A 25,654-nucleotide genomic window follows, 5' to 3' on the forward strand; every position below is an offset into this window, starting at 1 on the left:
AGAGATGTCTATCAGTGGATTGTGTTTTTGCCTTCATATTTGCAGCGCGACCAGCCTCTGCTGTTTCTGGAGGATACAAAAAGGAACACCAATGAATAATTTATGCAAAGCAGGAATCTGTAAAGAGGTAAACAGACACAAGAAACAAAATGCAAACAATCACAGCAGCTTGCATGATTTAATTACTAGGGAGTGCCCTGTGTTCTGCTTATTGGTGCTCTCTGTCCTTAGTGACTAAGTTGGGGTCGGCGGTCCTGGGGGATTTTTCTACAGAACAACTAAGTGAAGTTGGGCTTGTTGATGAGGGATAATAATTGCCTTGCAGTTTTATGCTCTTGCGTCACGTTTTTAAAGGAAACTTCACTGTTTTACACTTTTTTCCCCACCACCGCAGCAATTTTAAATTTACCTCTTAATCCGACTGTTCTTCATTAGAGAAATGCTGACTAGGCAACCCGTGCTGTCCATACCAACAAGTACATTAATATAAGCTATCTGTTTTTAAACACTATAAAACATTTGCTTACCCATCACTTTAAAACTACTGTAAGTCAGATGTCACGTGTGGTTAGGTAACAATCCACATAGGTGAAAAACTGCTCGTAACATTGAATCATTACCAGTAAGCAGAGGATGATGTGCTGAAGTGTCTGTCACAGTCGAGGGCAGAGTTGGGGGATGTGACGGAGTAGGCCCATTTCAGGTTGTCACTGGGGCTCAAGAGTGACAACAACGGCCCAAGATGAATTGGGGCCCTGCTGGTTTCGTGGCTAGCTCGTATATGTTGCCTGATCATAAATAGCCAGTACTGCACTGCAGGGTGGAAGTGGTTTGTCATCAGGCCTGGCCCCAGCCTGGGCACCGACTCCCTGCTGAGAAGGAAATTTATCACTGTACAGTGATAAGACAAGGCTATTATTGTTTCTGTCCTCCTCCTTCTCCTCTTCCATCTCCCTTTCCTCCCCTTCTCCTTGAATGTAACATATCACCACTTCCTTTTTCCTAGATACTCTTATTCCTCTTTCCTCCTTCTCTCCTGTCCTCTTCTTTTGTTCTTCTCTCACCATGTCAAGACATACTTTTTTAGACTCCTGCTTTATCTGTTATATCTGTCCTCTCCCCATCACCACCGTTATATAGCATCTTCCTTTCTCTTAGCACAAAGGTGATATGATCAGCAGAGTAATGACTCCTTGGAATGATGATAATCAGACACTTGGTGGAAGATAATGACCACATCGGGGTTTCCACACGGAAACCATATTCAAGTATTATTTTGCTACAAATACATCAAATGGAAGAAATGAGTGATTGAGATGAAGAGAGAAAGCGGAGAAGAAGGGGGATAATAAATACAAAGTGTGTAGGAAGAGTAATTGCAAGTGAGATGGCACAGAATGAGGTAGTGAAGACAAAAGGGAAGTGGAGAAGGATGCCTGCGAGGGAGACAAAAAGATGGAGAGATAGTAAACAGGTTATTTAGAGGTTAGTGTTTGAGATCTCTGAAAAGCTCTAGGTCAAACCTACTGTGGTATAGCTAAGTTCCCATTTTCTTCTTCCTTAACCTTCCTTTTTCATTTACGTTGTCTTTTCTTCCTGCTCTTAAAGAAAAGTATCTTCAGAAAAATATGTCTGGCTTACGTCGCTCGGTACTAACCAAGTTGAAGCCTGGACCTCGACTCGTGAGATTGTCTTCTGAAGTTTTTTTTTGGGAGAGATGCAGGCGTGGTACAGACACAAAATGTTTCTCTCTCATTGTCTTCCAGTGTAGCTGCTCAGCTGTCAGGAGCACAGAAGTTGGATGCATTATCATAGAAAGGTCTCCTCCAAAGCTCTCACCTCATTTAGATGCTCTGTTTAGCTCTGACTCTTGCTAACAGCATGACACCGCACTAGCACCAAGGCCCTCGTTGCCTTCATTTCTTTGTTTACAAATGTATGCTAATGAGCGAAGGGGACTCAAGGAAGCAGGCGACCCCTGTGTGTTCGCTTTAATTCCTTCCCCGGTGACACATCAGCTTTGACGGTTGTGGTTCTGCATTGGCTCAGAGTTGCCTCCTTATCTTCTGTACTATGATTGGAGCAGGGGCCTCTGGGTGTCACTAGCAACAGTGAGGATTAAATAGTGGTGTGTGTGTGCGCATATGCATATATATCTTTGTACACTTTGCTCATAGCGCTGTAATTAAAACCATCATTATCCAGAGGTCTGCACACTTTGAGCATTTATTTGCACTGATGCAAATGCAACACACAGGTGCGTCAAGGCATTTTGCAATGTTGAGTTAATGTTGTTTTGTGTGTGTGTGTGTGTGTGTGTGTGTGTGTGTGTGTGTGTGTGTGTGTGTGTGTGTGTGTGTGTGTGTGTGTGTGTGTACTTCCATTTGGATATAGTTGATCTGCTCTGGCCGCAATCATGTGTCTGTCTGTGAGTGGTTGCAGCAGCTTCTTAACATCTTCCTTTTCTCGCTCTCTGGCTCTACTTTCTCTCTTTGGTGGATTTTGTCATTGATGAAAATGTTTTATTTTACACTCCTGTCTCCATGGTAACCCTGCATAGGGCCAAAGCTGACCTTAGAGGGCTCGAGATGGCCAGTGAAGTTCAGGGTGGCCGTGGGCACTGAGCAGCAGGAGGAGATGGAAGCAGGTAGAAAGCCATCTGAGGGTTACCGGGGAGAGTGTACTGGCAGGTAGCAGAGGAATCTGACTGTTATATTCAGCTGCCCATATCCAGGATCCATCCATCTAGATGGGCACGAACAGAATTGTCTTTTTTTTTTTCTTGCATGCGATTCAAAATAGAAAGCTAGACTGACCACTCAAATGCATCTTATACAAACAACATTCAATCATTCACACACACATTTAAATGTTTTATCCCATATAAAGCTCTTTTATGTCTAGCCACAAACTTACACACTGAAGGAAATAACCTGAAGGTCAGTAATTTGACCTGGGACTCTGTGGGGTTGTAGTCCATGTGAACTAGACCCAACCACCAACTTCCTGATTCACAGAAGCAATACAAACTGTACATTTATAACTACACATGTTTACATTTATACTATTGTCTTCAATCGTCGGATTGCATGCACTGATTAGATTAGATCAGATTACGCTTTTCTGTCTCCCTTGGGGAAAAAATGTATCTTGAAATTTTAACAAGTTGATTCTTTGTTTCCTTGGCCCTAGTGAGCTAAGAAAAAGATGATTGCAGAAGCTTTGAAAACTTTAAGAGCAGATAATATTTGTATTAAATTTTCAAGTAGATTCAGCTGAAAACTTCATTACATTCCAGATGGTTTCAAGACAAACTCTAAGCGCTTCCTGGCATATCCTAATTGTGGATGTAAACTGACAACTTAATGCTACTCTCTGCATTGCCACGCTATGCTAAGTAATGCAAATATGGAGAAATGAAAGGCCAAAGCTTGCCTTTAGTATTTATGCATGTACTAAAGTAGATGTTATATTAATGAGCAAAGTTCTTACGCACTGACTTTCATTGTGAAGCCAAAAGACCTCACACTGATCCCCGTTGTTGTAAATTGCCAAAATCATCTGCTCTGAAATGCAAATACTTAATTGATTCTATTCATTAGATTTGCTGCAACATTACCCTGTTAAGTATTAGTGTGTGTGCATGTGTGTGCTCGTAGACTTGTGAGTATTTTTTACCCTGACACTGCAATAAGGTCATTCTATTTTCTTTCAGGGTGTCTATTAATCTTTGAGTGTGTGCTGGGTATTGTGGCTCTGATTTGTCTCCATCCAGGCATTTTGTTTTTTGTTATCTGAGTTTTCCTAATTGGCTTTAGATGGCTATTAATGAAGTGCAAAACATTACAGATGCTAGAGGAAAGGCTAAAAGAGAGATTGTGGGACCCTGACCCATATTACAGCACATTATGCATCTCTGTGCAGTCTTTTATTTCTGCCCTACGCACCCACAGGCCTACAAGCACACTTTCCTGCTGTGTTTTTTTTTTTTTTTTTTTCATCTTTCCTCCCATCAAGTTCTCTCTATCTGTTCTTTGTTGTTTCTCGCTCCTCTCTGTCACAATCCTTTTCTCTCTATTTATCTCATCTGCAAAGCTTTGTTATGCTCCTTGCCTTAATGCACCCTCACTTTGCTCAGAATGCTGTGTTAGTAGAGCTGAACTAAAGGCCAGGGAGTGCAGCACTCAGAGCCAGGCCCATTCATCAGTGTCAAAGGAGCCCTCCACTCTGCTTCATTACTGACCAGCTAATAGCACAGATCAGTGCAGTTTATTTTCTATAATTAGCTAGCTCCATTTGGCCAGCAGAGCCCCAGTGAAGCCTGCTACACTTAAGTTACCCCCTGCCATGCTATCCTGTGTGTATCTATGTGTGTGTGTGTGTGTGTGTGTGTGTGTGTATGTGTGGATGTTTGTTGGTCCTTAAAGAAACATTAAGAAACTATTCTGGCACAACAGTTTGACATCTTTCACTGGCTTATGCCAACCATGTCTTATACTGTAATGCCTGATTGCGGAGTTAAAAGCCGTGCTTTGTAAAAGTTTACAAGCTCTCCTCTTATAAAAAATAGTGCATTGTATTGGAAATGCATTACAGAGAGAGGGGAGGAGAGATAAAGAGGGAGCAAGTAAGTGACTAAATCAGTCAATGAATGGTTGTTTGAGAAACGAGTGATTAAATTAGCGAACGTGTGAGCAGCTGGGTGAGCTTTGGCTCCTTGCCTTGTGGTTACACACCTCTATTCTTTCTTATAGTCTCTTTGCATCCCGCTCAAGTTGCCCATAGTCTTCACCATTGTGCCTGTCTTCTACTTGACTTTCTATATAATCCCCTCCCTCTTACCCTCTTTCTCTCTCCACTTTTGCAACCTGTCCCCCTCTCACTTGATCTTCCTTTCTTTCTCCCATTCTCATGCTCTTAAAAGCTGCAGTCCTTTGTTTCATCTTCCTATGCAATTTTAATCTTCTCCCCAATAGAGAGAGGCGAGGGGTGTATTTAGTGTTCCCACACAATGGTGGTGCAAGCTCAAGGGGACTACAGCCTACGTCATTGAGATGGAGTTACAGTGTACTCGTGGAGTAGACGAGATCAACTCGTCAATAATTTACTCGGCGTATGCTGTTACTGTGCGTGTCTGCTGTCCCGACGTCCTATAAAATCACTGTCTGCTTTGATGTCCAAACACCCTTATACCATGTGTTGGCTTTCCTCACGTTCGTGGTTTCATTTTTGCTTAATGTCCCTCCAAAATCTAAGCACATATCCATTAGTACTCAACAAGTAAGTTAGAGGATGTGACTGCAGAAATGATCACGCTAACAATAGAAGAGGCACGATGCATAAGCAAGGTAACTCTGAACCAAGTGTTGTTGCTGCTGCTCCTGACATTGTTGTTTCAGCATCTCAGAACCAGCTGGCCTGCTGGGATTTGACTGCAATAAAGAAAAACAAAACATAGTTTGCTACAGTTGAGCATGCAAAACCACATTGACAGCGAGGAAGGTCAGGGCCAGATGACTAAACTTATTTAAGTGAACAGGCAAATAAATATGCCTGTTAGCAGCTCAACCATCTCTAAATTCAGTTCATCAAACTTTGAAGCAGCAGACGACTATACTGTGGTTTCACAATCATCAAACTTTGTTAATCAAACTGTTTAAAATGCTCTACTCGCTTACTGCAACTTTCACATTTCAATTCCTGTTGTGATACACTAACAGCAGGGTTAGAAATTGAAGTAAACAGCATGAAGTCATCCATCAGTCCTGCCTTGTGTTGCAAAGAACACGCTAGTGGTAAATGGGTGGGCGTATTTTCTTGCACAAATTAGTCCCCTTGATACCAGGTGTTAGGCTTCATTTGAATGCCAGCGTCTACTTAAGGATTGTTGCTGACCAGATTTTTTCTTTTTCACATGGCCGCCTCTAGCAAAATAATGCCACGGCTACCCTTTTCATAAACCCAGAATGTTTACAGAAACATGACGGTGACCTTGGTGTGCTCCACTGAGATGCACAGTCCTTATGACTTAATACGATAGAGAGGCCTTGGGATGATTTCACATAGTAAGTCTGTAGTATAAAGCTAAAGGAGCTGAAGATGCTACAGAGAAAGAAAAGCCCTCTAAAGACAATTACATTTTACTAAACCTTCCACATTAATATGTGGACCTGTTGTATGGTAGTTGTTAGTTCGAGTGATTATAATGTGCCTTCATAATATTAGAAATAACAAACTATTTTTTAATTTACCTCCCGAGCAAGCTTCAATGCTGTGGTGCACTATAGAGAATTACAATATTGTGATAATAAAGCTTTAAAAATTAAAGGTCATTAAAAAAGGTAATTAAAATATAATTCTGACAAAAGCTCAAAGCAGCAGAGTGCCTGTTTAGTGACACCAGCAGAAGGGTAATGATTCTGGATGTGACCCAGAAACTATGAGACACTATCCATGCTAGAAAAAGCAGCTCTGCTACATGGCTGGTATCAGGCTACCTGTGTGTTTTACATGAGAATACTATGTCTGATTTGACATGTGACAGACAAATGTTTGCCCACAGAGTTTACATTTCACCCCATACTTGATTCAAAGCGATCCTGTGTTTTAAATTTCTTGCTCAATTTTTCAAACCGGGGTCATTTATGATTTTTTTTTTTTCTCAGAATGTTTAACATACTTTGGTTAAGAAGGTAATTGGAAGATTGGATTGGATTGATCCCTGGCTGCTCCAGTCTGTGTGCCAAAGCTCCTCCTGATGCTCCCAGAGTTTTAATGTTACATGTAAAGCACATATAAAGCAAATAGTGGGAAAAGAGTGTTTGTGTGAATGAGGTTTGTAGAATAAAGTGCTTTGAAAAACAAGTCCATTTATCATTTCCATCCTACAGTCATCCCACTCTAGAATTTTAAAATCCAGCAACATGTGTGGGTTTATGATATTCTTCATGGTCATCATAACAAAACTACAGATGTCTGATATAGAGTAGAAAAAATACAAGATGATTAATCATATATACCCTCATACCTATCTGCCAGTTTGGCACCTACAGTATGAGGATGGTTGGGGCAAAGACGAGTGTCCAGTAGAAAAACTGAGTGACCCACTCTACAATCATTAAAAAATACTTTGGTTTTGGCCTCTTCTTTATTCCTTATTTTCAGTATGACATGAACACTTACTGCTGTATAATGGAACTCAATAACCTAGAAAAATGGTTGAAACCCTGATATCATCTCCCTGGTTGCTGTATGACAGCAGGCTGTCTCTTACAAAGTGAGAATTATAGATCAAATTATTAGAAAGAAGGAATTATTACAGATGCAGACTAGTATCACCTGAGCCTGTTTTTGTTTTATTAAGCCATTTACAGTTTATCATTTTATTGGTGTGCGGACCTTATCGTGTCAAATTCATACAATTATGTCCTTGCTGTCCGCAATGTCAGCAAGGGAATATGTTCTTCTCAGTTCTTTCTATTGAGAAATGTTTTTAATTTTCTTTATTTAGTTTTTTCTAATCAATAAAGAGATAGTAGGAAAACAATCCTTGAACACAAACTTTCCAGTACTAGAAAGTCTAACATGGACCTCTAGACGACATTGAAGATGTAGCTCGAACCAATGTTGCACTAATATCCACAACATCAGTTCAACTTTCATCTTGGAACTATCTTTCAGCCATGACAAGATGCCAGCTGATGATAATTCAACGTCAAAATGTTTGCTGGGAGGATCCCGTCTCAGCCCTGCACAATCCCTCCCTTGCTATTACCTTGAGATCAGGCGATGAGATGATTTATTCCTCATCAGCTTGCATCTGTCACTGTACAGTTACAGATTCCTTGTTGTCTCCATTAAAGCTAAATTGTTTAATGTGTTCTTAAATAATAAACAATATTTGGACCTCAGTAGCTGAAATGTACAAATCTGGCATATTTGTACCCAAACTGAATATTTTGTAATTGTTGCTGTGTTGTTGTTCAGTGTTTTGTGCTCTGAATGACAGACCACTTTCTAATATGATAATAGCACAAATAAAACAATGAGCAGATTCAAAATTTTAGTACTTATCACTAAATACTTTTACTATTATCTGACATTGTACAGAAAAATATTGCAGCAGTAATGAACTACAGTTATTTTTAACCCCCTTTTTGACACTGTAATTTCCATTTGTAACCATAAGTCATTTAATATATTCCTTTCCTGCTTGGGCTCTGTTGCCAGCCCCGTGTTAACACAGAGTATGCTTGACTGCGCAAGTTGAAAGGAGACCATGTAGGAGCCACTCTAGAGATGACACTGGCAAATAAATTGTGATAATGACGCTTGGCGTTCTTCATGAACCACTGTGAGCTGGCATGTTTGACTGCGCACTGTTATTTGCTATTATTTCTTCCTGTTTACCAGAGGGACTTGAGCATAGAACAGATCCTGGGGGGCTCCCACATAGATTATTAGTTAATTTGTTTTGACTTGGCTTTTTCATATCTGTTTAAACTAAACTTGTCCTACTTAACCAGCTCTGTTTTATTTTTCTTTTCCACAATGTTGGATTTTTTTTTGTTTTCCTCTTTCTCACTTCATTGCATAGCCTGTAGCTCCTGCTACACTCGCTCCTCTGATTCTGTGATTAGCATTCTGCTGTATCACCATTCTGTCTATCACTTAACATACAGTGGAGCACCACCTCGAAGTGAAAGCCAGTGTAGTCAGTCCTGTTAGAAGATGAAAGGAGATGCAGACAATGCTTGCGCGTTTACACACACACACACACACACACACACACGCATATATGCACAAACACACGCAAATGCATGCATATATGCACAAACACAGTAAAGTACAGGCATACATTTAAATTGGCACACATACAGCCCTGATGAGAGCTCTGACAGCTGCAGTTCACTAAAAAGGCATAGAGTTTAGAATAGCTGTACTTTTAAAAGGGCAGACAGGCAAGGTGAATTTATTACTCACTTCTCAAAAGAAGAAGATGCTCGAAGAACACCCCCCCTCCCCCCCACGCCCTCCCCTAACACACACACTTCCTTGTCTCTATCCACAGATTGTGCCCACGTCAACCTTTGGATAACACTTCTGTTTATTGTGATTTTCAATATACCCCGCAAAAGATCTAATCTGCAAAGTGCTCCAAAAACTATTCACTATCTGTGTCCTCTGGAGGTTGAAGAAGTTGCTCTGCACCATCTTATCTTCACAGTAAATAGTGCTGCTGTTTTAGAAGTGGGGGGAAATGAACTGATTAGGCAGAACACAAGAAACAAAAGAGAGGTGGCTCCTCAAGGATTAGTATTCTGCTTGGTCTCCTGCTGGTGGCAGAGCGCACAGTCAATTGGCTTCCATTAACCTGCCAGTCGGCTCTTCATTACTTCATTAGAGCCAGCATTGAGGCTTGAAGTCCCGTCACAGTTCAGCCACTTGCTAGCAGCGCCATACTGTGGCTTTTGCACATTTCATCATGGTCTGCTTGTGCTGTCCGTCTGCACATCCTGTTCTTTCGGTCTTTTTAAACTTGTAGTTGGTGCACAACCACTGAAGGAGTGCAGGCTGGTTACATAGGAGAATACGTGTCCCAGTTTACTACAGTGCCATTTGATTTGGTCATCAAATCACTTCTTTCCAGCAGAGACTATTGTTTATGAGTCATTCTCCAGAGCCGTGCAGAACCACATGTCGTCACTTGGTTTATATGCTAAGAAAGGAACTCGCACCCATGCAGTGTTACATTCAGGAGAAGAACATGCAGTTCTTCTCCTTTTTTTTCAGTATTTCCAAACATTTCAATCTTAAAAATGACCCCAAAGGATTTAAGTGTAATTATAATGTAATAAATATTAGCATAACTTAATTTCCACGTTCCTTTTCATTTGATAGGGCAGTTCTTATAGAGATATGGACATTATTGTGAAGATACACTATTTTTTTTAGATAATTATTCTTCTCAAATTTTAAAAGACATTGCTTCAGAGGCTGGAAGATGAATAATTTTTCATGAGAAAGTTTGCTTTCTCATGTTGGTCACCTGCTTTCTGACACCTGCTTTCCATTTTCTTTCTTTGTAACTCTAATGCCGTTAATCTTTTCTCTGTTTATCGTTGGCATTCAGAAAAGCTGTAATGGATTTGGCTGTCTGTTTGACTGTACTGCTTTGATATTTATTTTGCATGCAAATCACGATTTATTGAAATCAGCTATGGATGGGGTTTTTTTTTTCCCTTTCTGGTTGCTCTTCGTTGTGGGGTTTGAAACTATCTCACTCAGCTTCAAAGATGATTTTTTTTTTTTTGTTGTTGTTGTTTAATTTTTATAATAATTTCTGTATTCACATTCACATTTAAGGTGATCACTTACATAAATGATACAAGACAAGGAAAAAAGTGTCTTGGTGCAGTGCCTACTCTTAATAGTCTCAGATAAATGGTCACAGAAAGATATGCTGCCAGTTGACTCATGCAGTGACTCACACACAGTTTACTCAGAAGAGGAACGAAAATACATTTCAAAATGAAGAGCTGGATAAATTATCAAGAAATGATATTTTGTTTTTTCATTGGAGTGATTTTTGGGTAACTTGCTATACTTTATTTACAATGCCGCATGACGTCTTGGCATTTTAATATCACAGACTTCTAAATCATTCTAAGGCACACGCCTCACCAGGGAAATGCGCATTCATAACATCTGACAAGTTATAGTGTTGGAAGTTGAAGTGTCCTTCTATTTTTGACTCCACAATGTAGGGCTCGAAGTGAGATGAGGTTTAGCGTAGCTGCTCTTTGCTCTTTGATCTGGTGGAGCTTTGATAGACCCCGGAGGCTGTACTTAGGCTGTCCATATCGACTTCTACTGCGGGGTGATGGCTTTCGTAGCACAACTCCTGTGGGTCAAGTGGCTGTGTTTGACATGAAAATGGCACTTACAGGTTCCTCCGCTTCCACTAGTTGTTATTGTGTTATTGTCCATTCTGTGCAAGTGTCTCTTTTATTTATTTATTAGTTATAAAATCATTTTCGGCACACTTCATTCTAGAGGGGAACACAATCACGGAGAGAAAGATGGGAATAGAGTTTATTTAAGGAAAGTCATTGTGAACATGGTAATTTTCTCCAGTGCTTCATTTGTTCCACATAAAGATGATAATTTTTCAGATCAAAGTGTATTTTTATTACAGTTGTGTAGAATCAGTGAGATTGCGGAGGGAATGAAGAGAGACGGGCAGGATGATTTCCAAACAAATGAGGAAAACAAACCGTCTGCAGATATGACGTTTGCTCGAGACTTTGATAGGATGCAGGACAAGCTGAATTAGAGAGATGAAAACTTTTACTTTTGCGACATTTTATTTATTCTGTCTGTTTTCGGCTTGGATTGCTTTTCGACAGTAGTTCAATTGTTCCCTTCTGTTTCTGTACATGAATGAGGAGTATGAGCACAAGTATACCTCTCTGCTTTTCCCTTTCTCCTCGACTGCATCAATCATCCCACAGCTCAGCCCCCCCACCACCCCTCAACCACCCGCATCCAATTCAGCCCACTCAGACTCATTGTTAAGGGGACATATTGGAAAACTATTAGCTCTCATTATGCTTTATGACCACCCGCTCTCCCCATTCTGTCTTTTAATCACATTCCATCCCTTGTGTGCATGTGCGCACATTCTTGTGTGTGTGTGAATGTATGCGTGTATATACGCCGCAGCTACAGGCGGACAGTAATGAACCACTTTCACTGTAATGCAATCGAGGCCCCTCCTTCTCCCATTTTATTGGCAAGTCAATTGCTGGTGCCACCTTTTATGGCAGCCCATCCAGGCTGCAGAAGTGTTGTGCATTCATGTACCATGTCAGCCAAATGGGATCAAGTCCAGGGCAATACAAATAAAATGAGATTGGACTGAATTGGGTATGGATTCTCTTTTTTTATTTATTTATTTATTTATTATATGAAGTCCTCATAGAGGTGAAAACCCTTAGAGGAAACCTTACAGTATCCGTTTGGTCCTTGTAACTCCAAATAACCAGGCTCTCATAAAGTGCTAAATATCTTGTAACTTCTCTGTATTGAGTCGTGCGGTGCGATGATCCGTGACAACACGTGTGTATGCATGTGCACGTGTTACTGGCAGTGCAGAGAAATGGCAATTTTGAACATATGCTCTGTAACAGACACACAAAAGCTGACACACACGCATACACACGCGTAATGAGTAGTTTTAAGTTCCAATTGTTCGCTCCTGGCCAAGGCAACTGTCATCATTGTGCAGCAAAACTCCCATAATCCATCGGTGGCATGACCGCAGTCTAGCTTTCCCAGCAAAAGCTATTCTCTCTGTCTCTCCATTTGTCGATCTCTTGCCTTTTTTTTTTCCTTCTCCCCCCTCCATTTTCATTCCCCCTGCTTCACATTTCCCCTCTGGACTCGGTTTTATTCTTCCCTCTTGTCTCCTTTCGCTTTTCCAATTACAATTTTTTTTCACACTTAATCTGCCTTTCTCTGGAAACTTTTATCTGGGGTTGATGACAGTGGAGAGGCTGAGTTGGAAGAAAAAAGGGTGATAGCTTCAAATTATTGTTGACGACAGTGATGATGACGGTGATGATAATGAGAGAAATCTGAATGACAATGATGCCATTAATGATGATTAAAGTGGAAATGTGGATGACAATAACCTGAAAATTTGGATAATAGCGGTCGCTGTCTTTCTAAGCAGTATCCATGTTTCCCCTTGGTCCAGATGGAGAGAGACAGACGGAGGGGACCGACACCAGCCGAAAGAGGGACACTCGCTCCTCAGCCGGACACCACAAGAGCGAGGACACCAGCGACAGCAGGGAGGACGATGCGGGAGTGAGTGTTTCTTTCTTAATGCCTTTCCTATTTTCTGTGTTACCACTCAAGAGTGAATATTAATTTGATGCACATGACTAATCACATGCTCCCTACCCGGCCCACATCATTTTGACTAAGCAGCAATGTGGATTGTTGCTTATGTGCAGGGGGACTGCTATGCACCTACTGCTTATTGCATGTTTTATTCTGCAAGAGTCCAGTGCTACAAAGCCCTCCCGCTATAATTAAAAACATTAAACATAATTAAACAGGACAATCAGCTTATAGGTAAAGATGTCCATGAAACTGGCTAATGTTGAAGATGAAACAATAAAGGCGTCTGTCATCAGATTTTATTGTTTAGAAAGTTTTCTTTTTTTACTCCAGCCCATCTCCAGCTTAGCCTCCTGACCCCACCCACTGCAGTGAATTTTAATAATGTTTCCAGCTCTGGGAGGCCACAGCTCAAATTAGATTGTGAATACATTATGCAATCTAACCTCCTCTTCGAGCATTTATTTCTCTGATAGTTTTCACGCAGAGAGATGTGAAATTAGTCTGAGTTATTTTCAACGGCAAAATATAAGAGAGTTGGACCACAGCCAGGGATCATTAGCACTTGGTACATGCAGCAGTAAGCTGCAGAGATAATCTGCCACTTAAGCTCATATTTAGTCTTTTTTTTCTTTACTTCAAGTCTTATTTAGAGGAAAGTAGAGCAATTTTAGACAATTTCATTTATTTTAGATAATTTTCGGTTGTACGGGACCTCCGGGGTAGACTTCCTCCAGCTGTGTGTTGAAATGACAAACCAGTTTGTTTTTTTCCCATGCGCAGTCCAAATGAGGACTATTATCAAAAATCCTCTTAAAAAACTCTTGCTGTGAAAATAAATGTGATAAACTGTTGTCATTACAACCCCGTTCTCCAAATATGTACCCATCGTGGTACTATTTACAATGTGAATTGAAGTTTTTGCAGAGTGATTACAAAGAAAAAATATTTTGATAATTTCTCCATGGAAAGGGATAAATGGCTTTAAGGAGCTTCTGCGTTGTACTTTCTGCTGCTTACTTTGGGTGATTTGGTCTTTAGAGATTGAAAACCATCTGGGGACTTACAGAATTGAGAACATTTATGGAGTCATAAAACTACCATGAAATAGTTTCTCTTTTCTCACAGCAACTGCAACAAGGTTGTGTTTGTTTGTTTTAGCAGTACTGTGCAGAAGTCTCGAACCGCCCTTTCTTTATGGTTTGCTTGGAACATGGGAAATGGGTGCAGTGATTTATTGAGACACAAACACAAATTGAAAAATGGTATATAAGGATAAAATAAAGTTTTTACAAGGTCAAAGTCAATATTAGTCAATACTTCAACAAAGTCTTGTGAAACTTTCTTGCAATTTTTTTTTTTTGTAATTCGGCATACCTCAGGCTTTTCTCCGTGTTACCCTCCCTTAATCATGGCATATCCACTTATCCAGTTTCCTTATTTTTTTTAAGGACGCACTACACATCATGTTGAGACATGCCAAGTTTTTTGCTATTTTTGCTAAAAGCTGTTAGCTGTTAGTACCTTGTGGGTGCAAAAACACAAACTGGGTTTTCTTTGTTGGAATGTCAAAGAAACTAGAGCAATTTACGTGTTTCTGCAACAGGCTGCAACAGTAACAAAGTGCCTCAGATACTATTTAATATTGGTTCTTTCTCTGTTATGTGGAGACACAACAGTGGTTCAGAACTTGAGTTAGTTGCCTTTTTGTGCTTGAATGAGCAGATCAGTATAAAGTGGCTTAACATCTCCCCCCAAAATGTAAATCACTCCTCTGAAGGACTTTCAGAAAGCCTGACAAACTGTTACTAAAGATCACCTTAAAAAATTACAGGAAAGTCTGGCTCCTTATAGTAGAAACAAAATAATCAGAAATGGGAGGTGACTCAAAACGTCTTTCTTTTTTTTTTAGCTGTAAAAACGGACATTTAATACTCAGAGGAGTCACCGTTCGTCATCTAGCCTTAAGGCAGGCAATTTATTATTAATATCTTCTTCAAAATCTCAGCTGACCAGGTTTGCACACCATCACTTGCCACTCATGTTGACAGCCCGTCTACCTTGAAGCAGTATCTTGCCTGAGGCTCAGATATCTATAAAACTACCGGAAGTGCTAAAGGATCAGCTCACTCTTTGAAGGCGGACAATATGCAGTAATTAAATACTCACTGACTGTGTTGAATGTTTTATGCCAGAAGAGGTATAAACCCTTGAAAAGCAGATGATATAGACATATGTAGCTTAATCTGATGTACTAACTTTTAACTGCCTGAAATGAAATCACCAGATTTTATTGTAAAATGTTACAGCAAATATACAACATATCGAAGTGTGGAGGTAAAAATAAGAAATATTAATGCATTTCTCCATATTTCATTAAAACCGGTGTGCGTGTGTGTGTGTGTGTGTGTGTGTTTGTGTGTATTACATGTGCGAGGATGTGCTGTGTGGTTATGTGGATGTGAATTATCTGGACTTGTGAGACTCTACAAAGATATAGATACATAAATAATACATGATAATAACAAGAAGAAGAAGAAACCATAATAATAAAGGCAAACAGATGAAATAAGGGAACAAATCAATAAAGCTATACGTATTTATGGAATAGAAAGTAGAATTTGGGATAATAATAAAGGATGATATTGGTTCAGGAGCTGGGAAACTGTAGTAGAATAGAAACACTGTGCACTCTGTGGATTGACACTGATGTCATATGAATATGTCAGAGCTAAAGCAGCTCTGTAATCTAAATTTCTCCCACATGTCTGATTCTGATTCTGATGTTATGCCAGTGTGCTCTGTAGTTACCAGAAATGCTGATTTTAGGTTATTGTTGCAGAAGGAGTTTCAACCAAGAGTTTTTCAGACATATTAAAAATATTAAACTTCAAGTTAAAATCCACATTGTTAAAACATTGCTGTGCAACTGTCGACTAGCTGAGGGCCCCGGCCATAAGAACAGGACGATATATCTCGCTCTGTAAAATGCAGTCGTCTTCAAAATCGTTTTAAGGGAAGACTTTAGAAAATGTGCTTGCACCGATAAGAGTAGTGAAGGGAAGCCGGCAGGCTTTTTCTGAACCGCCTTCCTCTAAACTCTAAACCTTCCTGATGGTGTTAGGGTTCCTCTTTTATAATAGTTAAATGAAAGCAGCTCTCAGAGTGAGTCAGTCTTGTCCGCTGAAGCTCAAAAATTCAGCTGCACTGTAAGCGTTTTGCTGAAGTCACCAAAATGTTTAAGAAATTTTATGGCACGCTCTTCATGAATTTCAATAGCGCCACTTTGTCATAAGTCCCCTAATTGACAGGTGATAGATTTGGTTTGCTTCAAATAATGATCACTTAAATTGAACGGTGTTCATACTTTGACTGTAAACATGCACTAAATCATCACAACTGCAATATAAGAGATAGGAATGGCCCGCTGCTGGAGGTGCTTATTTGGATTTATGATCTGTGCCGTACAGGAGCTCCATTTATGGTTATCTATAACACCACTTTGTTTGTAGCAAGTATTATTTTGTGTGTGTGTGCACCTGTGTTTGTGTGTGTGCATGTTAACATGGCTCACCCGTACGACTTTACTGTTGGGCTCTATAACCGCATTTCTCTTCATTATAAATTTACATGACCATTTAGCCGCTCTTTGTTCCAGCAGTGCTTGTGTGTGTGTGTGTGTGTGTGCGTGCGTGCGTGTGCGTGTGTGTGTGTGCATCAAAGATGCCAGTGCTTCTTATTCAGCACTGGCATCTTTGAGGAATATCTAAAGCAGCATAACTGACACCTTCAGTTCATGTTACGCTGCTCCACTGTGAACACTTCCCTATTTAGATAATGTCACTGCCAAAGGTCAAACCTGTAGTTCGTGTTTCAAGGCCTGGTAGTCAAAGCTGAGTGTGTCTGTGTGTGTGTGTTGGTGCGAGAGAGAGGAAGGTGTAGTATGTTTAAAAAAGAAAAACAAAAAAAACTGTAATATGGGTCATGGGCATATGGGTCTTTTCTCTTTTGTTTACCTCTTCTGTTCAGCTTTTCTAATGTTTAGTGCTGCACTAATAGCTCACTAAAGCTGCCATTTCAGAAGTTTCAAACAATAAAATGAAATGGCTTGGATGAAAACAGAGAAAATCCCTTAAGGCTTTGTGCACTCAAGATTAATAGACAACCTAAACCAAAATAGAATGACCTTATTGCAGTGGGCAGTGTTTTAGAGGCAGGTTCTCACAGCAGAGCCATATAGAAGTGTATTTTTTTCAACCAGATAAGAGGTGGATAGATGAAGCTCAGTGGCATCATAGATATTAGTGAGTGTTAGTGTAAAAAGGAAGCTGCAGTCCTCACAAGGGCCTTGTAAATGCGTTCTGTGCTTCTCTTGGTTGCTGTCAGATGCATCGAGAGAGTGGAGGCACAGAGGAAACACAGAAAGTGTTTATCTGGACTTTTTAAGGGCAAGTATATAAGGATGGGATGAAGAATACGCTGAAGAAGAGGACAGATAAGACGTGTGTCTAGAGGCGTGTAAAGATGAGGAGTACCAAAGTACCATCTGATCTGAGAAGCAAATGTTTGCACCTTTTTTAAAAAATATATATATTCTTCCCTGTAAATAAATAATAATGAAAAATCTGTTTCAATAGTTGTCTGTCATGGTTGGAAATTATAGAAACTAAGTCAGGGTGTTTTTAAAAAAAAATTAAAGATATAATATCTTCCCAGCCACCTGCTTTTACCTATAATGAATGTATCCACTGTCACAAACTGCCTGTAGTTGTATATTTGCAGCCTCCAGGTGGTTGCCTTGCTTTTTTTTTAGAATGAGAATGAGGTTACATAAAGGATGTTTTTTTTTTTTTTTTTTTTTCCTCTTTGCCACTTGGTGCATACATATTCCAATGTACAGTATATGGACATGTGGGCGTTGAATGGTGGGTTTGTATGAATGTGTATGTTGTTAAAATGAACAAGATATAGATTCGGTGCCCTGCCTCCTGCTATTCCTGTCACTGGCAGATTGCTTTTATGGGCCCTCCCCTTCATCTCTTGTACCTGATGAGAAGGGAAGGGAAGTGCTGAGGCTTCATAAGAAATTAAGAGACTAAAGGAGAAAAAAGAGACGCATTAGCGATGAGCAGATTGGATTGGTATGAAAGTAAATGAATATTTGAGTCACATGCTTGCCACTGATGTTAGATACAGAATACCACAATACTGAAATTTACTTTTGCAGTAATGGTATTTCTGATGGTATGACATACACACAAAATGCAATATAACAGCAGAAACCTGGGAGAGCTCCTCCCGTGGAGTCGCTTTAATTTAGTTTCTGTGTGTTGCTGCTGCACATACAGTAGCCATTATGTAAATATGTGAAATACAGATATTATATGCTGTCGTACTCCCTATCTATACGTTCTAGGATTGTACTGAATGATTTCTGTGATGATACCAATATTTTATTATACTGTCATTTATTAATGTATTGATTACATACAACACCCACATCGTGTCTAAAAACAAACACAACTTTCCCGCTGTCTCTGATTGTATATTGCTTGCCCTTGACAGTTGGCCACATGCAGACATTCAACACTGCATGTACCTGCTCTGTCACAACCAGATGTCACTTAGTTGTTTAATTATTACTTAATTACTTTGGTGTGGAATGTAATAGTAATGGGGAATGGAGTGGGTCATCCTTTATCAATTGGTAAGCATGTGGTTCTTATCATAATACAGTTAAAACATCAAAATCTATGCACCCCTAAACATTTTCCGAAGTTTTCCAGTTAGCTGGATTGGAGTCTTTGCCAGGCCGATTCTGGCCCTTTGGCCTCATGTTTCATACTTCTGAATTAGATGAACACCTCTGGTTGGAACCTCTGAATCAATAAACAGCTGGTGGTGCCTTATCTGAGTGCACATGAAGGTTTTTGAATTTACACTGCTTGTGTAATATGGCCAAAGTCCATCCACCAGGTGGTTTAACCCACACTTTAATTTTTGCTTTATAGCTTTTTCTTAAGAATGCTGATCATTAAGTTAACAAAAAAAAAAGTTCACTTTAAACAAACTGTGTGATGATGGATTCATTCACCCTTTCCCTTTATTTAATGACTAAAGAGACAGCAAGGTGACAAACGTAATTCAGCTCAATGACACTGTATTCAGTGTAACCTGCTCTGCCTGTCAAAGCAGAGACAGTTTGGTAGTCACAAGCTGGAAGTCAAGAGGGTCTACCAGTCTTCAGTGAGGAGTCTATCAAAAGTTATTTTTTTGTAACAGTTTAAATGGTAAATCAGAAAGACACCACAAAAATATCAGGTCTGTAAAAATATCATGCACTCTTGCTATGCAAACAATGCACTGTCAAACACACACACACACTTTCACAAAGGGCAGGCCAACAACTCTTAGAACGCTTCCCCAGATTTTAATAAGACAGTGAGCCGTAAAAGGCCAGTTAGCCAAGGTAAAGGCCTGCAAATGAGGTCATGGAGGAAAGAAAGGGAGGATGAGTGCGAGTAGATATTTCATGGGAGTGTTGAGATAAAGGGCTGCACCATTGTCTTTCACCTGACGGAGATTTTAATCATAGTGGCAATTTTACAGCAGCCCATAAACTGCAGCAGCCAGGCCTCATTGTTAACCTCCAATTGCTTTCAGGGCTGTAAATACGGCTGCCTTACATTGCTCTGGCCTTGCCGATGGTTTATGGGAGACGGGATGGAGGTGGTGATGGCAGTAGGAGACTTCCCGGAGAATAATTAGGAGCAGAGAGCATAGACTGACTAGTAAATAAACATATTCGATCATCAGTGACACTCAGCACACTCGGCTGCACGACACAAACTTGTCGTTGATGAAGCAAGGCTGTGTGTGCTGGCTGGGTATTAGACTTAATCACTTAATCTGTAAATGGACCCGTTGAGATTAGTGTCATAACTGCTCAGTTTTACATTTACATTTGAAAAGTGACACATGACCATTTTTTTTCCAAGTACCCATTACATTTAGCATTTCAAATGTTGTCACATGCTAAAAAGGATAGTTCATGTGATTCAGGATGATGAATTCACAGCAACTCAGTGACATCATCGCTGACATTTGGTTGAAAGAGTTCTCTCCTGCCAACTGATTGAATCTGCAGCTAGCCAAGTGGAAATGGATCTCCCATGAGACATTTGGTGCATCAGCTTGAGCACCCTTCTCAAGGATGCCTGACCTCACATTGACATACTTTGTTTTCTGTCCAATTTTCCAGTGTGCTGTCACTCCGGTCACCAAAATACTTTAATTGCATTTTTGTTTTTTAATCAAGGACTCAGAGTCTCTGGGGTTATGCTACAGGTTGCCATTCTAAATGGGACAAATGGGAGACAGAGAGATAATAGAATTATTACAGCAAAATCCTTTCTATCACTACATGAGCTAGGAAGCAAACTGTAAAGTATAAACTTTTATTGAACCCGCAACTTCATAAGGCACTTAAGACAAATGGGACAACTTGATAGCCCGAGCAGCAGAAGGTTAAGAGAAACAAACTAAGATGGAGAGGATTTCTATACGGTCATGGTAAAAGAAAAGTACACCCTCTGTCAGTCATGAGGTTTTAAATATCAGGACATAATAATAAAATAATCAGGTCCTTAATACCTCTTAAAATTAGGTAAATAAACTTGCTTTTTTTCACTTATCTGTAAAACCTTAAAACTGAAAAGATGTATTTTGTTTTAAACCATAACTCTATAAGAATGACACAGAAACAATGAGTCACAAAACACAATAACTGCAACAATCTTACACAACGGATCGAATGTGGAACAAATCAGAGAGGAGAACAAAACAAAAATGGTTTCCTGAAATTGTATGAGGATGTTGGATTTCTGATTTCATGGCTTGCATGTAATGGTAACATGTGTGATTAAGGTTACTACGTTGTTCCTTCAGTATATTCTTTGATCAATCCCAATTAAAGGACTAAAACATATTTATTCCAGAAAAAAATCTGAGCATAGTTCTACTGATGTTTCATTTGATGCTCTTTAAAGTTGTGATCCGTATGCAGCAATGCATATCCCTTATGTAGCCATAAGCCTCTGATAATGCCTCTCATAACTGATTGCAACCCTACAGACAATGAATTGTTCTGTCATTTTTCACATTTCTGAGTGTTGACAGCTCCGTTATAGGAGGCTATTTAAAGATTCAGTCCAGAATTGTTTTTCCTGCGGGTGTTTCAGTGCCTTCACTCATTCTTACTATTACGACTGAGGCATTTGTCAGCCTGGTGTTAGTTCACAGAAGCTTGAAATCCAAGCTGTGGGCCTGCAGTAAACTCCAAGGCAGGACTCCATCAGCGAGGTCTGCACTGTCATAACCAGATGCCAGCAAAGTAGAAGCCTGTTTGTCAAGATCAACAGCTGTGTGTGTGGACACATGCACTGAAATATACATGCAAACATGCATTCATGCTTTAGGAAAAATCTCCAAATGGACAGCTCAGTATGATACCCACATTCCCAGACTGATGTAAATAACTTATCACTTTTCCTTGTTTTTGTTTTTTGGGGTTTTTTCCCTTCCTTTTTAGGCTTTGAAAGCATTTAGCTTTATTGCCATTCGCTGTATCCCAGTTAGAGAGGAGGAGAAGAATTACTCTGTGGTATCGGCTACAATCCTTTTAGAAGGTTCCCGCTCTTCCTGCACTCGCTCCACTTCCCACCAGCTTGCTTTGTTTCACCAGTGGTCAGTGTTAATCTGTTTCGGGCTGTCTGTTTGCTGTTACAGCTCAGTTTCACGCTGGGGCCATGCTGGGTGAAGGTCATTAGATCATAAGACATAACACTGGTCTTTATCTCTGTTTCTGCTTCTAATCCCCACCTGTCTTCCTCAGTGGGGTAGGTTATATTAAAAGTAGGTGAAGTTAAGTGTCCGTTAAAGACAAATAAAGTAAAACAAGGCAATTCAAAGTGCTTTGCATAGAATATAAAGAGCATTAAAGTAAAAAGCAACAGCAATAAAAGTCTGGTCAAGCTTGACAATGAAGCAAACCTTTGTTTATTTTATGTTTTTGCACTCTATAAAATATCTACATCACAAGATATTTATCCATGGGTTATCTACGGAGCCCCGCAGGGGACATGGGAGAAAAAAAAAATTAAGACGGACTTTTGCGAGATCTCGCAAAACTAACTCGGGATCTCGCAAAAGTTTTGCGAGCTCTGGCAAAACAAACTCGGGATCTCGCAAAAGTTTTGCGAGCTCTGGCAAAACAAACTCGGGATCTCGCAAAAGTTTTGCGAGCTCTGGCAAAACAAACTCGGGATCTCGCAAAAGTTTTGCGAGCTCTGGCAAAACAAACTCGGGATCTCGCAAAAGTTTTGCGAGCTCTGGCAAAACAAACTCGGGATCTCGCAAAAGTTTTGCGAGCTCTGGCAAAACAAACTCGGGATCTCGCAAAACAAACTCGGGATCTCGCAAAACAAACTCGGGATCTCGCAAAACAAACTCGGGATCTCGCAAAACTTTTGCGAGCTCTCGCAAAACAAACTCGGGATCTCGCAAAACTTTTGCTTACGGGTCATTTTAGAAGAGTGGAGTTTTTACTCCTCTCAGGAGGAGCCACTTGGGGTGGTTTGGGCATCTAGCTACAATTCCTTCTGAGTAAAGAGAGGTCAGGTGTCTTGGGTATGTCCTACTGGGAGGAGACCTTCAGGTAGAACCAGAGGCAGATCCAGGAGCCGGTGGAGAGATCTCTTGGCGAGCTTTGGCGAGCCTCTGTGTCGTCCCACAAGAGTTGGAGGATGAGGCCGTGGAGATGCAAGCTTGGGTATCTCGGTTTACACTGCTGCTGCCACGACCATCAATAGATAAAAACGTGATGTATTATAAGATGCAGAGCTAATCATACACCACCATTAGCAGATAATGCTGTATGAGAAGAGAACGATCTGCAGGTCAAAGGCCTTCGATGGGAAATGCATCAAGACAAATGTGTTTAAGTGCTTAATGTTTTAAGTGCTTTTAGATGACTGGATGACAGTAAATGGCTTTGCAGTGGAAGTCATCAGTATAGTGGTTTATACTCAGACAGTGTTTGTGTCTGCTAGATTAAACAGGCAGGTGCTGCTCCTGTTGCCACTTGATAAAGGGAAACAAAAACTGCACACACCTCCATTTTCTGTCCCATAAAGACTCAAGGAATCTGTTAACAATAGAAACAAGGCCGGGATAAGAGCCGCACTGAAAAACGCTAAACAACAGAAGCAAAGCATTCACCCGTCTCTTCATCTTTCTTGACAAATCCCCTACTGCTCATGAATTTATTTGACAAGAGGCAGATAAGAAGACTTAGCAGAGTAGCATGGATGGGTGGATGGCTGAATGGATGGATGGAGGGAGAGAGCGATGTGAGTAATTGAAATAAAATTGTTGGTGTGGGCATGTTGTGTTGCTATGGGTCTAAGGAAGAGGTGGAGAAGATTCATTTGCATCCCTGTGGGAACAGTTCCTGCTTTCATCAGTACTCCCTGTTTGCCAGATTTAGAGCGAGTGCCATATCCCAGAAGAGTTGGAGGGGATTTTGTGTTTTGATTTACTTTTCAGCTTTCCCTTCAGGAGTTTTCCATAGGTGCCGGCTTGTGTCTCTCCCCTTTTTCGTTGAATCCACACTCTTTTATCTAAGAGTGCCTTTAAAACATTCACCAGTATGCGGGAAGATGTATTAACTTAATGATGTACCCTCATGTAGAGTCCTACAGAATATGTAAAGCTTACAAAAATGCTAATATGACAGTTTTAAAGCTTGAGAAGCTGTGAACAAGCAACCAAATGCTGTTCAGGTTAGCAATGTTTCTTTTATTTGCAGGTACCATTTAATACCACTGACACTTAAGGTCATTTTCTGTTTACCTGTTTAGATTGTCACTTTACTTCTGCTAGTCCATCTCAAAACATTAGAATATCATGAAAAAACCCAGCATTTTTTAGTCATATACTAGACATACACTCAAAGAGACATTCATTAAATGTAATGTGAAATATTCCAAGCGTTTTTTGTGTTATTTCTGACAGTTAGGGCTGTTCGATATAACATATATATCGGATGACGATATAAAAACGTCTATCGTTTCATTTTACGCTATCGTTTGTTTCGCGGTGTCGCAAAATAAACTGTTTACGGCAATATTTTTTTCATCGTTTTGATGGTCACTGTGGTGGCTATATTAATTTCTTAAAGTTCTCTCTTTCTCTTATATTTAATATAACCACACTAAGGACGGACAAGCACCTGTTTTTATGCGTTGTGGTTAGCAACAACGACGGTAACACCATCGCGTGTCCGCTTGTTTATGTTCCACATAAACCTTTCACAATAAAGCTCAAGATCCTGTTGAGACTTTTCAAAATAAACTAAATCACGTGAAATAGCAGATTATTTACGGATGAGAAGTAAAAAAGATCCACCAGGTGCTAAAAAATAAACCTTAGACTCAAACGTTAGAACAGGCTTTTCCCCGCAGCACGCCGTGTAATAAATACTCACAAAGAAAACGGCGGCCGTTACAACTTATGTCTAAAAATGTATGTATAATCTGTTAAAACACTCGACTCCAGCTACATGACACGCAGCTGGAAACACTTCCCACAAGTCGAGCTGCCCGAGATTCACAGAATTTACAGAAAATGTTACATTTTTGTGATTTATATCGTTATCTGACGATAGAATTCTTATATCGGGATATGAGATTTTGGTCATATCGCACAGCCCTACTGACAGTCATGGCTAATCAGGAATCCAGTATCTCAAATGATCACAACATTCTAATACCAATCCAATCCAAACAAGATTTAAAATGCAAAAATGCCCAGCTTCTGAATAGGATGTATATTCGTACACATTGCTGCATCTGTACAGCGTGGGATGAAGACAGTCAGTCTTGTGACACTGCTGAGGTGTTACTGAAGCTCAGGTTGCTTTCATAGCAGTGATTTTGGGTCAGGTGTTTCTCATCTTCCTCTTGACAATACTCCATAGCATCTCTGTGGGATTCAGATCATACGAGTTGGCTAACTCAGTAATAATGTGATCTGCAAACCATTTTGCAGGAGTTTTTTGAACAAATGCAAAGTCCTGCTGGAAAAGGAAATTGTCATCTCTATAAATCTTGTTAGCAGACGGAAGCACAGAGAGCTCCTCTCGTAGATGGCTGGGATCTCACAAGTTCCTGAACCAGCTTCTCTTGACAGTCCTGATGAGCTATAAGTCATCATCATCAAAATGAAATTATATATACATTTTTGTTTGTTTTGTTATTTTCCCTTCCTTAACTCTAATATTTCTCTGCTTATTGAAGTAGAAAACTGGAGTATGTGTTTCAGTTTATAATCTACTTCCACCCGTGCTGAACCAGCCACCAGCCAGGAGGCCTTGCTCCTTATTGATCTCTGCTGTCCCCATGCTGTCCAGGCAGAAACCAGACACTTGGAGCCTGTTGATTGATCTCTCAGGATCTTTGTCTGATTCATCATCCACGGTCACACACTTTCTTCTTCTCTTCTTTTAAAGATCTTTATTTGCCTCATCATCACTTCTTTGTCACCTTTGTCTCTACTTCTACCAATGTTTGTCTCTGATCTTCAACAATAAAGAGAATATTGGGGATCATTGTTTAGTGTAAGTGGAGATATTCACACTCATATTTAGTATTTATGAGCAGTATATAAACACTGTATTATAATCAAG

The 25,654-nt window shown here is 40.1% G+C and overlaps 1 protein-coding gene across 1 annotated transcript in view; it reads left to right on the forward strand.

Moving 5' to 3' along the window:
* The window catches only part of b4galnt4a (beta-1,4-N-acetyl-galactosaminyl transferase 4a), a 145,595-nt gene that overhangs the window by 38,206 nt on the left and 81,735 nt on the right, over positions 1-25,654 (forward strand). Inside the window, exon 2 of the mRNA XM_084932971.1 lies at positions 12,761-12,873. Coding sequence (XP_084789097.1) covers positions 12,761-12,873 — 113 coding nt within the window. The remainder of the gene's footprint in view (positions 1-12,760; positions 12,874-25,654) is intronic.

The sequence above is a fragment of the Perissodus microlepis genome, chromosome 7, assembly GCF_051167445.1.
Source record: "Perissodus microlepis isolate ML-2025 ecotype Zambia chromosome 7, ASM5116744v1, whole genome shotgun sequence".
Classification (NCBI taxonomy): Eukaryota; Metazoa; Chordata; class Actinopteri; order Cichliformes; family Cichlidae; genus Perissodus; species Perissodus microlepis.